We start from the raw sequence: 17,734 nt of genomic DNA on the forward strand, positions 1-17,734 counted from the left end.
AAGTTTAGCGCGCTGAGCCCTCGTCGCTGAGTCTTGAAGTAGACTGGCCATAGTGCATTAGAAAGCTTTTCTTTACAAGAACAGGTCATTCAGCCCAACAAATTATGCCAAATTCCTATTCACGTTGTGTTAAAATAACTATCGAGTTTAGATTTGAAACTCTCAACTACGCAACTAGGTAGTTTGTTCCATGTGTCCACAACTTGCTGTGTAGAGCAGGAAGCATTTCCTTAATCTGAAATCTCCCTTTAACCAGTCTCCACCTATGGCACCGTCTCCTTGATGATGGATTAATTTTGCAGCTGGCATCCACTTTATTTATATCCTTAATGATTTTGAACGCGTCTGTCATGTCTCTTTTCATTCTACATCTATTGAGGCTAAAAAGATTGAATTTTTTCCCCCAATCTTTCTTCGTAGCTCATGCCCAATAGACCTGGAATGAGTAGTCCCCCTTCTCTGGATTCTGTCCAGTGCCTTCACATCCCTCACGCACGACGGAGACCAAAATTGTACACGGTGTTCCTATAGATGCTGCTTGGCCTGCTGCGTTCACCAGCAACTTTGATGTATGTTGCTTGAATTTCCAGCATCTGCAGAATTCCTGTTGTTTTTGTTGTACACGGTATTCAAGGTGTGGTCTCACAAGCACATTGTATAGATTAAGGAGAATGCCTTTTAACTTGAACTCCACAGATCGCGTATATATAGCCCAACATTCTATAACTTTCCTAATTGCTTCTGTGCATTGTCTAGATGTTGATAGTGATTAGCCTATCAGACTGCCCAAATCCTTCTCATACAGAGCACTTTCTAACTCAAGAACCACCCCCGATGGAAAATTTACATCTAATATTTTTACTTCCTACATGTAATATTTTACATTTACTTATATTAAATTTCATCTGCCATTTATATGCCCACATCTGAATTTTGTTTAGATCTAACTGTATTGATTCTGTTGCCTGAATATTATCAGCCCGTCTCCTAATTTTGTGTCATGAGCGACCTTTATTAGTTTATTTGTTATGTACTTACCCGAATCATTAATGTAAATTAAAAACAGCAGTGGCCCCAAAACCATTCTCTGTGGAACCCTACTTTTAGCATTTCTGAGGCATGAAAATGATCCTCTCACCATACTCACAACACGCTGGAGGAACTCAGCAGGTCAGGCAGCATCCGTGGAACCGATCAGTCAACGTTTTGGGCCGAAACCCTTGGTCAGGACTGAAGAGGGAGGGGGTAGAGGCCCTTTAAAGAAGGTGGGGGGAGGGTGGGAAGGAGAAGGCTGGTAGGTTCCAGGTGAAAAACCAGTAAGGGGAAGGATAAAGGGGTGGGGGAGGGGAGGCAGGGAGGTGATAGGCTGGAAAGGTGAAGGAGGAATAGGGGAAAACACAATGGGTAGTAGAAGAAGGCAGAACCATGAGGGAGGTGATAGGCGGCTGGGGGAGGGGGCAGAGAGACATAGGGATAGAAGAAGGGAGGGGGAGGGAATTACTAGAAGTTGGAGAATTCTATGGTCATACCAAGGGGCAGGAGACTACCTAGACGGTATATGAGGTGTTGCTCCTCCAGCCTGAGTTTAGCCTCATCATGGCAGTAGAGGAGGCCATGTATGGACATATCTGAAGGTAGGTACACTCAGAATGTTGTTAGGGAGGGAATTCCATGATTTTGACCTAGTGACAATGAAGCAACGGCGATATGTTTCTAAGTCAGGATGATGAGCAACTTGGGGGGGGGGGGAATTTCCAAGTGGTGGTGTTCCCAGGTATCTGCTTTTCTCGTCCTTCTAGATGGCAATGGTCGTGGGTCTGGAAGATTCTGCCTTAGGAACTTTGGCGTGTTGTTGCAATGCATCTAGTAGATAGTACTCACCGCTGCAACTCTCCCTTTTGCAGCGGTGACGGTGCAACTGATATTTGGTCATCCCGAACCCTTCATCTAAACCGAGCACCTCTTTAGGTGAAAGCCAGTGTGATGGCTCCTAAATTTGACTCCAGTGAAATTAAAATTGTGTACCTCAGATGTACGAGGGGAGGTGAAGTTGGTGCAACTTTGGCTTTGGCTCCCAAGATTGCTCTGTTGGGTCCGTCTCCCAAGAAAGTGGGTGATGACATTAACATGGCTATGAGTGACTGGAAAGGCCTTCGTATCACAATCCAGCTGACCATCCAGAACTGACAGGCACAGATTCAGGTTGTCCCATCAGCTTCTGCCCTAATTAGCAGCCTCAATGACTACAGACTGGTGGCATTGACCTCCCACATCATGAAGACCCTGGAGAAACTTGTTCTGGAGCTGCTCCGGCCTATGGTCAGATCCCCTCCAGTTTGCCTACCAGCCCCGACTAGGAGTTGAGGATGCCATCATCTACCTGCTGAACCGTGTCTACGCCCACCTGGACAAGCCAGCAAGCACTGTGAGGGTCATGTTTTTTGACTTCTCCAGTGCGTTCAACACCATCCGCCCTGCTCTACTGGGGGAGAAGCTGACAGTGATGCAGGTGGATGCTTCCCTGGTATCATGGATTCTTCATTACCTGACTGGCAGACCACAGTACGTGTGCTTATAACACTGTGTGTCCGACAGAGTGATCAGCGACACTGGGGCTCCACAGGGGACTGTCTTGTCTCCTTTCTCTTCACTACTTACACCTCAGACTTCAACTACTGCACAGAGTCTTGTCATCTTCAGAAGTTTTCTGATGACTCTGCCATAGTTGGGTGCATCAGCAAGGGAGATGAGGCTGAGTACACGGCTACGGTAGGAAACTTTGTCACATGGTGTGAGCAGAATTATCAGCAGCTTAATGTGAAAAAGACTAAGGAGCTGGTGGTAGACCTGAGGAGAGCTAAGGAACCGGTGACCCCTGTTTCCATCCAGGGGGTCAGTGTGGACATGGTGGAGGATTACAAATACCTGGGGATACGAATTGACAATAAACTGGACTGGTCAAAGAACACTGAGGCTGTCTACAAGAAGGGTCAGAGCCATCTCCATTTTCTGAGGAGACTGAGGTCCTTTAACATCTGCCGGACGATGCTGAGGATGTTCTACGAGTCTGTGGTGGCCAGTGCTATCATGTTCGCTGTTGTGTGCTGGAGCAGCAGACACCAACAGAATCAACAAACTCATCCGTAAGGCCAGTGATGTTGTGGGGATGGAAATTGGCTCTCTGACGGTGGTGTCTGAAAAGAGGATGCTGTCTAAGTTGCATGCCATCTTGGACAATGTCTCCCATCCACTACATAATGTACTGGGTGGTCACAGGAGTACATTCAGCCAGAGACTCATTCCACCGAGATGCAGCACAGAGCGTCAGAGGAAGTCATTCCTGCCTGTGGCCATCAAACTTTACAACTCCTCCCTTGGAGGGTCAGAGCCCTGAGCCAATAGTCTGGTCCTGGTCCTGGATTTATTTCATAATTTACTGGCATAATTTACATACTACTATTTAACTATTTATGGTTTTATTACTATTCATTATTTATGGTGCTACTGTAACGAAAACCAATTTCCCCCGGGATCAATAAAGTATGACTATGACTAATTATCAAAGCTCTGAGGGAACCACCCAGCGACAGAAAGAAAAAAAAGAAACCTAATTTGATGAGGACTAACCAGTCAGGACGGAGGGACGGAATACAGGAATATAAAAACCACTGGACTAGATGTGTCCAGGCATTATCCCAAAGATAGCAAGTTTGTCGTCGAAACGTGGGTTAAAATCGGTAAGCCCGAGAAGAGTTTATTCGTACTGAAGAAATATTAAGTTAATTAATGGAACCACAGAAAGGAGTATTTACTTAAGTTATAATTTAACCTTGTTTTATCTGAAAAGGTTGTGATTAAATAGTGGTTTGCTGGCTGAAGGCTGGTTTTTAACCAACAGTTTCTACAATGTGTCAAGTCTTACCTGAGACCCGACGGCAGAGGGCGGGACTCCGGGGGTTCAGGTGGCGCTGCGGCGACGTTTAGGCCTCCAATCCACGGGCGGCGCTGTGGGTCATCGCTGAGGCCGCGTGTCCGGGCGGCGGAAGGGAGCGGATAACGCATCGAGCGGCTGACAGCCGGTGAGACATGGCGAGTCTGGTTGGCAAATACGGGGCTCGCTTGCAGGAGCAGGTCAGTGAGAGGGGCCGAAACTGACAGCGTGCAGCCGCGGACTGTTAATGGCGTTTTAACCGAAGCCATGCCCCTCCGGCTGCTGGAATGGCAGGGTTGATCGGCCGCCAGGGGCACAGCGCAGCGAAAAGTGCCGGATATGTTGCATCATCACCGGGGTAAAAACCATCCCAAAATGTTCGCAGGAGCATTAACCAAAAAATACGAGTCTGAGTCAGGTTAGAACCTATTGCAAGAGATCAGATGGCCGTGATGCAGCGTTTTGATCCGAAATATCGATGATTATTTATGCTTTTACTTGTGAATGCTGCTTATATGATGTTATGTGTCTGTAATGCTGCTGCAAATAAGTTCTTCATTGCACCTGTGTACTTGTGCCTATGATAATAAATGAGACTGTTTCCCATCCCCAACCGCCCCTCCCTCTCGTTGAGCTATTTCAGCGGCTTGCTTGTCGCTTCAGATCCCAGAATCTGCGGTCTTCTGGTGTCCCCAGAATGTCTAGTTCAGTTTTATAGAACATCTAAATGGAAGAGAAATATTCGAGCAGGATATTTCAGACTTTAGTGCTTTGATAGTAACTAAAAGCACACCGGCATTGCTTATGCAAGTTCCAGTGGAGATCGGCGAGCAGTAAGGGACAGCTCAAGCCCATCTCAAGTCAAGCCAAGTTTATTGTCGTGCGCAAAAGTGCAATGAAGTACAGGTACGAAGGATAACCCGCAGCGGCATGACAATTGGTGTTGACAACACAGAATATAAATTAGACTTAGGTTATCCATAAAATTATACCATGCAGTTAAAATAACCCTACAGAAGTTCATAGCAGTGCCAGTGGTGATCCATAGTTTTTCATTGCTGAAGTAGGGTTAGGGCTGAGGGGGTAAATTCAAGAACTTGATAGTTATAGGAAAGTAGCTGTTCCTGAAGCCAGTGGTGTGGGACTTCAGGCACGCCACCTGCCTGACAGGAGCAGCAAGAAATGGGTTTGACCTGTAAGTTGGGGGAACCTTGAAAATAGGTGTCTCTTTCTTGAGGCAGCACCTCCTGTAAATGGTGGGGAGGGACTGTGATGGACTCGACTCCATCCAGAGCTCTGCAGCCTTTTGCATTCCTGTGCGTTGGAATTTACTGGACCTGACCATGTTGCAGCCAGTGAGGATACATAAGTTAATTGGAGTATTTGGTAGCATGATAAATCTCCTTAAGCTTCTAAGAAAGTAGAGATGTTGAATATTGAAAGGCCTGAATAGAGTGGACTAAATAGAGGGGATGTTTCCAATAGTGGGGGAGAAGACAGCACAGCCTCAGAATACAAGAACATGCCTTTAGAACGGAGGTGAGGCATTTCTTTAGCTTCAGGGTGGTGAATTTGGAATTCATTGCCACAGACAGCTCCAGAGGCCAAGGCGTTGGGTATATTTAAAGCAGATAGATTCTTGATTAGAAAGGGCCACAAGGATTATGGGGAGAGGACAGGAGAATTGGGTTAAGAAAGATAATAAATTATCCGTGATTAACATCAGACTGATGGGTCAAATGGTCTAATTCTGCTCCTGTGTCTTATGGTCTTCCTCATGATTGCATCATAGAACATCAACCAGTATAGTACCGTACAGGAAGTCCTTCTGGCTCACGATGTTGTGCTGAACCAATTAAATTAATAATCAAATGGCTAATTGTACTAATTTCTCCTGCCTACACAATTCCCATATCCTTTTCATTTTTCACACATTCATGTGCCTATCTAAACATCTCAACTCTCTAATGCTTCTGCCCCTATCACCACCCCAGGCAGGACATTCCAGGCACCCACCACTCTGTGTTTGAAACTTGTCCCTCACATCTCCTTAGAAATTACCCCCTCTCAGTTTAAATGCATGACCTCTAGTATTAGATATTTCAACCCTCAGATATTTTCTGTCTGTCTACAAGTGGTGATTGATAAGTTTGTGGCCTAAGGTAGAAGGCATCAATTTTAGAAAATGTAGCACATTTATTTTTCCTACATTTACACACTTAGTCCAGCAGTCATGGAGCATACGGATCCCTGCTTTGTAGAAGTTGGCATCTTGGACCTCCAGAGGTGGTCCACAGCAGGGGTGATAGATAAGTTTGTGGCCTAAGGTAGAAGGAGATGTAATTAACTTCAAACTTTCTGCATTTTCACTCAGAGTTGACCTGCACGTGCATGTAACGAGAGCTGTATAACTCATCTCCTTCTACCTCAGGCCACGAACTTATCAATCACCCCTGCTGTGGACCACCTGGAGGTCCAAGGCGCTTTCGTTTCATGCATGTGCAGTTCAGCTCATTGAGTGATAATGCAGAAAGTTTGAAGTCAGTAACTCATCTCCTACCATAGGCCACAAACTTATCAATCACCCTGCTGTGGACCACTTCTACAAAGAAGGGATCCGTATGCTCCACGACCCCTGGACTAAGTGTGTACGTTTAGGAGGGGACTACAGGTGTCCCCCACTTTTTGAACGTTCGCTTTACGAAACCTCACTGTTACGAAAGACCTACATTAGTACCCTGTTTTCACTTTCAGAAGGTGTTTTCACTGTTACGAAGAAAGGCAGCGCGCGAAAAAAATCAGCGTGCGATTAAAGGCAGCGTGCGCCCCGAGCAGCCGCTCTCCCCCGGATTCGGAACGGCATTGCTGAAACACGTTGCATTGAGCAGCCGTTAGCAAGATGAGTTCTAAGGTGTCGGAAAAGCCTGAAAGAGTAAGGGTGTTACACTTAGGGTAAAACTAGACATAATTAAGCGTTTTGATCGTGGTGAACGAAGCAAGGACAAAGTGAGTTTGGCTTGTGGAAGTTGACAAAGTTGATGTTGAGGAGGTTTTGGCATCCCATGATCATGAACTGATAGATGAAGAGCTGATGTAATTGGAAGAGGAAAGGATAACAATCGAAACCGAATGCAACCAAATGCAGAAAGTGAAGCAACTGCGTGAGATTTTCGCTGCAGTGATAAAGTACAACTTTAATTTTGAAAGGGTACGTAGGTTTAGGGGATATTTTCAGGATGGTTTGAGTGCTTACAAACAACTGTATAATAGAAAAATGCGCGAAGCTCAGCAGTCAAGCAAGCCTTCCACATCAGCCACAGCAGACCACGAACCTCGACCTTCGTCATCGAGGCGGGAAGCCATAGGAGAAGATGAGCTGCCTGCCCTGATCGACGAGATGACACCACTGTGTCCCACCACCCCAACACCCGGGCCCCGGACAGATACTGTACCAATTCGCGAAGAACGCAGCGGTAGCCAGGAGGCACACAGCACATCTTAAAGAAAAAAGCCGAAATAAACATGCTAATTAATTAGGTGCCGCCGACATGTAATTGTCGGCCCAGAACAGAGGCGATGCGATCGGCACTGATCTGGGCCGACAGTTACATGCCGGGCAGCACCTAATTAATTAGCATGTTTATTTCGGCTTTTTTCTTAAAGATATGCTGGGTGCCTCCCGGCTGTCACTGCGTTCTTCATGATAATGTATCGGGTCGGTGGCCTGGAGGGTGGGGGCCACTGCACCACCCAACCTGCGACGACTCAGTCTATCACACCATCATCAGTGTGCTCGGCGCTGTTTTCCCAATTCTGGTAAGTGATACTACACTGTACATACATTATTTCTACTTTATATAGGCTGTGTATTTTTACGTGTTATTTGGTAGATTTGGCAGCTTCATAGTTTAAAGGTTACTGGAGAGCACGTTTATGCCAACAACGCTTGTGTGAGATTTTCGCTACAGAGATCTGTGCAGGCAATCGTTGTAGAGAAGTATTTCTACTTTATATAGGCTGTGTATTTATCATATCATTCCTGCTTTTACTATATGTTACTGTTATTTTAGTTTTATGTGTTATTTGGCATGATTTGGTAGGTTATTTTTGGGTCTGCGAACGCTCACAAAATCCCATATAAATAAATGGTAATTGCTTCTTCGCTTTACGACATTTTGGCTTACGAACCGTTTCATAGGAACGTTGTACTTTCGGATGGCAGGGGAAACCTGTATGTTGAAAAATAAATGTGCTAGGTTTTCTAAAATCGACTCCTTCTACCTTAGGCCACGAACCTATCAATCATCCCTCATATACCTCTCATAATCTTATAAACTTCTAACAGATCCTTCCCCGTTAGCCTCTGCCACCCCAGAGAAATCAACCAAAGTTCATCCAACCTCTCATTTTAGCTCACGCCCTCTAATCCAGGCAATAGCCTGTTGGCACCCTCTTCCCTATAATAGGGTGACCAGAGCTGTATGCAATACTTCAGATGAAGCCTAACTAGAGTTTTATAAAGCTGCAACATAAATTCCTGACTTTTGAACTCAGTGGCTTTACTAATAAAGATAAAGCATGTCATATACTTTCTAAACCACCCTGTCAACTTTTGTAGCCACTTTCAGAGAACTATGAACTTGGCCCCCACCATCTCTCTGCTTATCGGCACTATTAAGGATCTTTTTCCTCCTTTACAGTGTGCTGACTCTGCATTTGACCAACCAAGGTGTGACACTTCACATTTGGCAGAGTTAAAGTCCATCTGCCCTTTCTCCACCCTTATCTGTTCTATATCCCTTTGTATTCTTTGCAGTCTTCTACAATGTGCCGGGCCCAGAACAGGTCATCTGAAAGGAGAGACATGTGAGTAGAAAATTCCAGCGTTTAGGGCCTTGGTAGCAGTTAAACAAACCTGTACATTGGCCTCACAATATTAGCATCCGCTGTGCTTCCAAGGAAGAGGTTTCCCCTCCCTCTATTATTGATGCTGCCCTCACCTGCATCTCCTCCATTTCCCATACATCGCCGCTCACCCAATCTTCCTGCCATTGTAATAGTGACACAGACCCTCATGTCCTTACCTACCATCCCATCAGCCTCTGCATCCAACACATCATCCTCCGCAACTCCGCCTTCTCCAAAGGGACCCTACCTCCCTCCCCCCCCCCCCACGCTGCTTTCCGCAGGGATCTCCCTCCAGGATCCCTTTGTCCATTTGTTCCTCCCCACTAATCTCCCTCCCTGCAAGCAGCCCGGGTGCTACACCTGCCTATACACCTCCCCCACTTCCATTCAGGGCCGCAAACAGTCCGTCCAGGTGAGTGAACACTTTACCTGCAAACCTGCTGGGGTTGTCTGTTGTGTGTGGTGTAGCCTCCTCTACAATGATGAGACTCGTTGGAAATTTGGGGATTGCTTCGTTGAGCACCTTCGCACCATCTGTCACAAATGGGACTTAGTGGCAGCCAAGCATTTTAATTCCGGTTCCCATTCCCGTTCTAACGTGCCAATATCTATGGCTTCCTCGTGCCAAGATGAGGCCACCCTCTGGGAAGTGATACCTGTGGAATACGAGGTTGGGGGGAAGGTAAAGATATGTTTAGTGGTAGGGTCCCTTTGGAGAAGGCAGAAGTTGCTGAGGATAATGTGTTGGAGCAACACCTTGTTTTCTGTCTGGGTACCCTCCAATCTGAAGGCATGAATATTGATTTCTCTTTCTGGTGAACAATTTCCACCCCCCACCCCTCTATTCCCCACTCTGACCTTTTACTTCTCACCCCAGGGCCCCTCCTCCTGCTCTTTCTCCTACTGTCCACTCTCCTCTTCAATCAGATTCTTTCTTCTCCAGCTCTTGGCCTTTCCCACCCACCTGGGTTCACCTGTCACCTTCCAGTAAGCCTCTTTTCCCCTCCTCCCACCTTTTAATTCAGGCATGTCTCCCCCGCCACCTCAGTCCTGAAGAAAGGTCTCAGGCTGAAATGTCAAATTGTTTACTCTTTTCCATCTATACTGCCTGTGACCTGCTGAGCTCCTCCAGCGTTTTGCCTGTTACACAAGGGTTGAACAGACCTGGTCTGAGCGAACACATTTTTGAATGAAGCCAAGCTTACAGAGAAGGCAAGGTGTTGGAACAGTAAATTCTTGAGGTCACAAATAAGGGATTAAAAATTGAAAATGCTCAGCAAAGCAGGCAGCATCTGTGAAAAGAGAAATCTTGAAAGTTTAAGTTCCAGATCTGACTGTTCGAACTGCAATGGAGAGAAAAACAAAGTAGTTTTCAGTAGCTGAGAAAGTGGTAGAGGGATAAATGGAACAAAGGAGACCAATTAGATTAATGAGGCAGTTCTAATATCAGTTAAAAACAAATTAAACTTTTTTTTGCCTTGGTAGTGTTAACAGTGAAGTGCAATTTATACTTCTGTGTCAAATGTACTCCGTAGGTATGGTTTAGCCGCGTACCCTACGCTGTACTCTACGCCAAACCCTACGCTGTAGCCTAATGCACACCTCTCCCAAAATGTAACTACGCGTCGCAGCGATGCAGACCGTAACAACTGTGATTGGTCCGCTTGGTAGCATCGCATTTCCTCCTACACATTTCCGATTGCTGCTTCTTCTCCGTCATTTCAGAATTGAGAGAGAAGAAACTCTTGTTTAACATTTGTTAGCTCCAACTCCAACATGATGCGCTCAGTTTCAATCGCCATTGGTTGAAGTACAGGAAGAAACTCAACACAGTGGCATAGAAACCCCACCGCCAACTAGCGTTTTGGCGGTGAATTGCAGAGCGATGCAGAGATACCAGCGCACAAGTATAAATGCTCACAACAGCGTAGGCCCTACACACAAGTATAAATCAGTCTTAAGGCTGTGCCTGTGCCTGGTAGACTTGAGAAACATTACAGGGGGAGAAATGTTAGACACACAAGGCCAGTTCTGATGCAGACAGAAAGAAGGTGAGTTACCTACAGTTGGAGAATTTGATATTGCTTCCAAAAGACTGTAGTGTTCCAAACATAAAAAATGTTATTGTCCTTCAAGGTTCCTTTGTGGGTGCTTGTAATAATTCAGGGAGCCATTCAAACATTTCAAAATGAGATCCTTCTGCTGCACTGAAAGAATAGAGGGGAGATGGCCTTTTCAGACAATCACTGGAACCAGAGTGGACTGCGTGGCCTAGGAGCTGACAAAAATCATGGGTTTCATAAACTACAGAAGTAATGTTTGAATGAATTAATGAAATCATTGTAAGAAGAGTTCACTGAAGTTACGATCTAACCTTATTTGAAAAGGTTGTGATTAAATAGTAGCTAGCTGGCTGAACTAAAGTAGCAGTCAGCTGGAAGTTCAGGGTCACTCCAGAGGGCTGAATGCAAGTATTCTGGAAAATGCAGGGATAGATGAGAGTTTTGGCAACTGAGGAGAATTGAATTGGACAACGTTGGCAGCAGTGAAAATTGGTAGATTTAGGAATGGTGTGAATAAGTGATCCAGAGCTGATCTTGGAATGAAAATAAAACACAAAATACTGGAGATTTGATTGGATCTCTTAGTGAAAAATATTTTATATATGTGTATATATATTTTTAAATAAAATGGGGGATAATAAAAACGTTATCGTACTGATTTGTAGAAATAGTTACATGGGGTGATTGATAAGTTCATGGCTAAGGTAGAAGGAGTCAATTTTAGAAAACCCAGCACATTTATTTTTCAACATAGTCCCCTCCTACATTTACACACTTAGTCCCGCGGTTGTGGAGCATACGGATCTTGGACCTCCAGAAAGTGTCCACAGCAGGGGTGATTGATAAGTTCATGGCCTATGGTAGAAGGACATGAGTTATACAGCTCTCGTTACATCACATGCAAGTCAACTCTAAGTGATTATGCAGAAAGTTTGAGGTTAATAACTCATCAGGAGTGATTGGTAAGTTCATGGCCTAAGGTAGAAGGAGATGAGTTATTAACTTCAATCTTTTATGCATAATCACTCAAAGTGTTGAACTGCACGTGCATGTAATGAGAGCTGTATAAAGGCTGATTTATACTTGTGCGTCAAATGTAACTGCGCATCGCGGCAATGCAGACCACAACAACTGTGATTGGTCCACTTGGTAGCATCACATTTCCTCCTGCACTGCAATAGCTTCCCATTGGCCGACTGAAGGGCAGGGAAGGAACTCTGGCTGCAATGCTTTCCAAAAAGCTTTACAGACCTCGAAATTATGGAGGACACATTTCGCTTTTACGAAAACAAGCGCTTGCTTTAAACTTGTTTACCCCAGGAAAGACTACCATGACAATGAAGCCTTACGTGGGCAGGTATGTGCACATGCACGACATGCCCGTATTGCAGAGCGGCACAGACACACCAATGCACAAGTATAAAATGCTCACAACGCGCGTAGGTCACTTGCGTAGGCTACGGCGTCGAGTTGACGCACAAGTATAAATCAGACTTAACTCATCTCCTTCTGCCTTAGGCCACACACGTATCAATCACCCCTCGTATGTGTCATTGTCCATAATCAAATCATTTCAAGGGAAGGAAAGAAACACCAACACAAGGGATTCTGCGGATACAGAATGCTGGGGGAACCCAGCAGGTCAGGCAGCATCAGTGGAAAGGTATTAACAGTTGACGTTTGGGACCACGAAGCCAGAATAAAAAGTGGGGAGGGGAAGGAGTAAAAACTAGAAAGTTATAGATGAAGCCAGGTAGGTGGGGAAGGGGGATGAAGTCAGAAGCTAGGAGGTGAGAGGTGGAAAAGGTAGAGGGCTGGAGAAGAAGGAATTTGATAGGAGAGGAGAGAACCATGGGCGAAAGGGGAGGTGATAGATGGGTGAGGAGAAGAGAGTAAAAGGGGAGCCAGAGTGGAGAATGGAAGTTGATGGAATGGGGAAACATTACTGGGTTAGAGAAATTGGATGTCCATGCCTTCGGTTGGACTGCCCGATGGAATATGAGATGTTGCTCCTCCAGCCTGAGAGTGGCATTGTGGCAGTGGAGGAGGCCATGGAATGAAATGTTGGTCTGGGAATGGTGATTGGAATTAATATGGTTGGCTGCCGGGAAATCCTGCCTGATGTAAATGGAGTGAAAGAGCTCAACAAAGTGATCATCAATGTAGAGGAGGTCGCATTGGATACAGTAGACGATCCCAGAATGGCAGGTGAATTGTTGCCTCACCTGGAAGGACAGCGTGGGGCCCTGATTTGAGTTGAAAGAGGAGGTGAACGCACAGGTGCATTAATCCACTAATCCTAGGGTGCGGTTCATCTGGCCCAGATGACTTATGTACCTTTATGTCCTTCACCTTCTCCCTTGAAATAGTAACTGCACTCACTTTTCTTCCCTCACACCCTTAAACATCTGGCACACTGCTTGTGTCTTCCACAGTGAAGACTGATGCAAAATACTCATGTAGTTCATCTGCTATCTCCTTTTCTCCCCGTAGTCTTTCTCCGGCCTCATTTTCTAGCAATCCAAATCCACTCTCATCTCTCTCTTATTTTTTTACATACTTGAAAGATCTCTCACTGTCCACTTTGATATTGTTTGCTAGTTTGCTTTCATATTTCACCTTCCCTCCGAATGATTCTTTTAGTTGCTCTCTGTAGGATTTTAAAAGCTTCCCTATCCTCTGTCTTCCACTAATTTTTGCTTTGTTGTATGCTCACCTTTTTGCTGAGAAAAGAGAAGCTGGCATTGGAGAGGGTCCAGAGGAGGTACAGGAGAATGATTCTGGGAATGAAAGCGTTAATATATGGGGTGCATTTGATGTCTCTGGGCCTGTACTCACTGGAGTTCAGTAGAATGGAGGGGTTGATTTCATTGAAACCTATCAAATATTGAAAGGCCCAGAAAGTGGATGTAGAGAGGATGTTTCTTATAGTCTAGGTGACAGCACTGATTCAGAATAGAGGGTCGTCCATTTAGAAAGAAATGAGGAGGAATTCTTTTAGCCTGAGGGTAGTGAATCTTGAATTCATTGCCACATACTGCTGTGGAGGACAAGTCATTGAGTATATTTAAAGTGGAGTTTGAATGATGAGTCACGGTGTCAAAGGTTACAGGGAGAAGGTGGGAGAAATCCTACAAAAAGTAGTGGATATGGCCCAGTCTATCATGGGTAAAGTCCTCCCAACCATTGAGCAAATCCACCTGAAACACTGTAGCAGGAAAGCAGCATCCATCATCAAGGTCCTTCACCACCAAAGACATGCTCTCTTCTGACTACTGCTATCAGGAAGAAAATACGGGAGCCTCAGAACTCACACAACCAGGTTTAGGAACAAGTTATTACCCCTCAATTATAGGCTGTTGAACCAAAGGGGATAACCTTACTGAACTTCACTTACTCCGTCATTGAAATGTTCCCATAACTAATGGACTCACTTTCAAGGAATCTTCATCTCATGGTTTTGATATTTATTGCTAACTTATTTATTATTGCTATTATTTCTTCTTTGTATTAGCACGGATTGTTGTCCAATGCACTCTGGTTGAACACCCTAGTTGGGTGGTCTTTCATTGATTTTGTTATGGTTATTATTCTGTAGATTTATTGAGTATGCCCACAAGGAAATGAATCTCAGGTTGCATATGGTAACATATATGTACTTTGATAATAAAGCTTACTTTGAATGGGATTGAGAGAGATCGTAAATCAGCCATGATGGACTGGTAAAGCAGACTCAATGGGCTGAATGGCCTAAATTTGTGCTTGTGTGTTATGGTCTTATAGAACTGCAGGTGACTGCAGCATTAATGATGAAGCAAGGAAAACCCCATTCTTTGAAAAAGAGGAAGAGCACATCTGATTTTCCAGAAAGGAAAGCCTTATTCTGGGAACAGATACGGCAGAGATGAAGGAACTGTGAGAAGGAAATGGCATTTTTACAGGTGATAGGGTGGGCAGAAGTATAGTCAAGATAGCTGAGAGTTTCCAACCTGATGGGATAAACATCAATTTCACAAACTTCTGGCTATTTTCCTCATTCCTCTTCCCTCTTCTTACATTCTCCAATCTGGATCCCATCTTATCTCTTTTCTCCTCACCTTCCTATCAACTCTCCCTTCCCTTTCTCTCATGGTCTACCCTCTCCTATCAGATTCCTTCTTCAGCTCTTTAACTTTTTCACTTATTGCCTCCCAGCTTCTCATTTCATCCCCCTCCTCACACACCACTCCCCCCAACCTTCTTACTCTGGCTTCTTCCCCCTTCCTTTCCAGTACTGATGAAGGGTCTTAGCCCGAAACACCGACTGCTTATTTCTTTCTATAGACGCTGTCTGACCTGCTCAGTTCCTCCAGCTTTTTGTAGGAAATAAACACTTACTGTTTGTTGAATAACATATTGTATATCTTTATAGATAGGGTGACCCTTGATTCTTAAAAATGTAGTAGCCAGTGATTCACATTTGATTTATAATTAGGGAAGTTTTAGTCAAATTTTCAGGTAATGAAGTACCCCAAAGAGTAATAGGATTATAACTAAATGGTATGCTCATTGATAAGGTTAAATGTTGGCCAAGCTGCTGAGAGATTAATTTAACCACAGAATATTAGCAAAGCATTGGAAAAGAAATTAAAATAACTTCAAAGTGACCCTGATCAACATATATTGGGCGTATGATTTTAATTTGTTAAAGGGCAGATGTTTCTTGGTGGAACTTCTGTCAGATGGAACTCCAGAAAATAATTAAAAGGAAATCCCGTACAGCAAGCAAAGCTGCAGCTATTGTAACTGAGCTTTGTTTTGACCTCAATCTCTTCCGGCAGTGCATGTTTCTGAGGAAGCGGAATGATTGTTTTCAGTGTTTACTAGTGAGCATTGAAATTAAAGCCGTGAGAAAATTCACCATTAAAAACTTACTGTTCATTAACCTTTACACCATAAATTATATGGATAATATAACTTGCAACTATATGGTAATCTGTTTGTTTTACTCAGTTGGAAGATGGATGTGTGATGAAATCTCGTGTTTATGTTACACATTCTGTTCAGATTCCCGGTTGGTGGGTTGACCTAAAATACAAATAAGTCCAGCCCCAAATTCTGTTGGTGTTCTGTAGTGATATTTCCACCAAAGAAAATAATCTTAAAGTTACTCACCCTTCCAAATAGATTCTGGGCCCAAAAGGAGCAGCTAAGATTTAATTGCCCTGTGCATTTTAATTGTTAGAAACTTCTCTACTTGTGTCAGACATTATATTGATTTCTGTAATGGCCCGGGGACCCAAAGGAACAAATGGATATGACCCATGAATGTTCATATAATGTTAAACATTATTAGTTAGTTGGCAAAAACCCAATTTAATCTTTAGAGGTCATAGACCTATGCAGAATAAATAGTTTATGACTTCTATTTATCTTTCACCTAAAAATTGTCTCCATTTTGTAAATGTAATGCCACAAATTTTAATCCCTTTAATTGGATTGTTAAAATGCAGTTTAGTCATAGTCATACTTTATTGATCCTGGGGGAAATTGGTTTTCATTACAGTTGCACCATAAATAATAAATAGTAATAAAACCATAAATAGTTAAATAGTAATATGTAAATTATGCCAGTAAATTATGAAATAAGTCCAGGACCAGTCTATTGGCTCAGGGTGTCTGACCCTCCAAGGGAGGAGTTGTAAAGTTTGATGGCCACAGGCAGGAATGACTTCCTATGACGCTCTGTGTTGCATCTCAGTGGAATGAGTCTCTGGCTGAATGTACTCCTGTGCCCACCCTGTACATTATATAGTGGATGGGAGACATTGTCCAAGATGGCATGCAACTTAGACAGCATCCTCTTTTCAGACACCACCGTGAGAGTGTCCGGTTCCATCCCCACAACATCACTGGCCTTTATCAGTTATACATATGTCACAAAAACAGCTTTGTCTAGCATTCTCCCATTATTAGTACAGTCTACTCCATTGTTGTGGCATTTGTGTAATGAAAATTCACCCTTATGGAATTTACAAATCACTACCAAAATTTTGAGATACATAATAAAAACTTGTTCTTATGGAATTTATGCATTGGGAAAAAACTAACTAAATAAACATTGTAAACAGAGAACTGAACTCGTTTGCCAGGAATAAGTTCAAGTTTAATTATCATTCAACCACACAGGTGAATACAGCCAAATGAAAGTGTTCCTCTGGGGTCAAGGTACAAAACACAGTACCAACGGTCATACAGTCCATACAATTATAGCGGAAGAACGTACAGTTACAAAAAAAACTAGCTCAAGTCCCTCAGTGTCATGGTCTGTAGACTGATGTATGTGTGTTTTGTCCTGGAGCCACGTTTCTGCAGAACAAACCCACAGCAGTTCCTCAACTCATGCAGGTGCAGCTGCAGAGGAATGTAATCCAGGTTGTCTTCCACCGAGCAAACGCTGGAGGGCAGCACCAATGGAAGGGGAAAACCTAGTACAGAATCCGGTGGCACACAGACAACTCCAGCATCTCCTTTCCCGGCAGCTGCAACAGATGACCACCGAGGCAGGAGAGCCCGGCCTTCCGCGCTACAACTGAGGCCACGCTGCTCCCCCCTCCATCAGTCTCACGAATGAACCAGTGAATTGGACTTCCAGTATTCTACATTACTAATGTCCAATAAGGTCTTGTGATCACGATAAAAATGTCCAAGCCAATCATTTCCTCCGTCTGTTGGATCGCTTGCTGCCTCTGATGCCTTCTTTCCTGGGTGCTGAAGCAGGCTTCAGCATGTTGCAGAAGTCTAGCTCCATTGCTATCGAGCAGCTCGCTGGTGGGGTAGACTTGCTGTAATA

The 17,734-nt window shown here is 44.2% G+C and overlaps 1 protein-coding gene across 5 annotated transcripts in view; it reads left to right on the plus strand.

The window, feature by feature from the left end:
* Positions 1–3,957: 3,957 nt before the first annotated feature.
* rars1 (arginyl-tRNA synthetase 1) overlaps positions 3,958–17,734 on the plus strand; it is a 52,069-nt gene continuing 38,292 nt past the window's right edge. The window contains exon 1 of one of the 5 annotated variants that reach the window (XM_063053186.1): positions 3,958–4,079. Coding sequence is in view for 1 of the 5 variants with exons in the window: in XM_063053184.1 (XP_062909254.1) it covers positions 4,087–4,131 (45 nt within the window). In the remaining 4 variants the exon portion in view is untranslated. Of the gene's footprint in view, positions 4,132–4,186; positions 4,350–8,743; positions 8,798–17,734 lie in introns of those variants that run through there. The other 4 variants (XM_063053184.1, XM_063053188.1, XM_063053187.1 and 1 more) reach the window with 4 other exon arrangements.

Source organism: Mobula hypostoma, chromosome 7 (assembly GCF_963921235.1).
Source record: "Mobula hypostoma chromosome 7, sMobHyp1.1, whole genome shotgun sequence".
In the NCBI taxonomy this organism is placed as follows: domain Eukaryota; kingdom Metazoa; phylum Chordata; class Chondrichthyes; order Myliobatiformes; family Myliobatidae; genus Mobula; species Mobula hypostoma.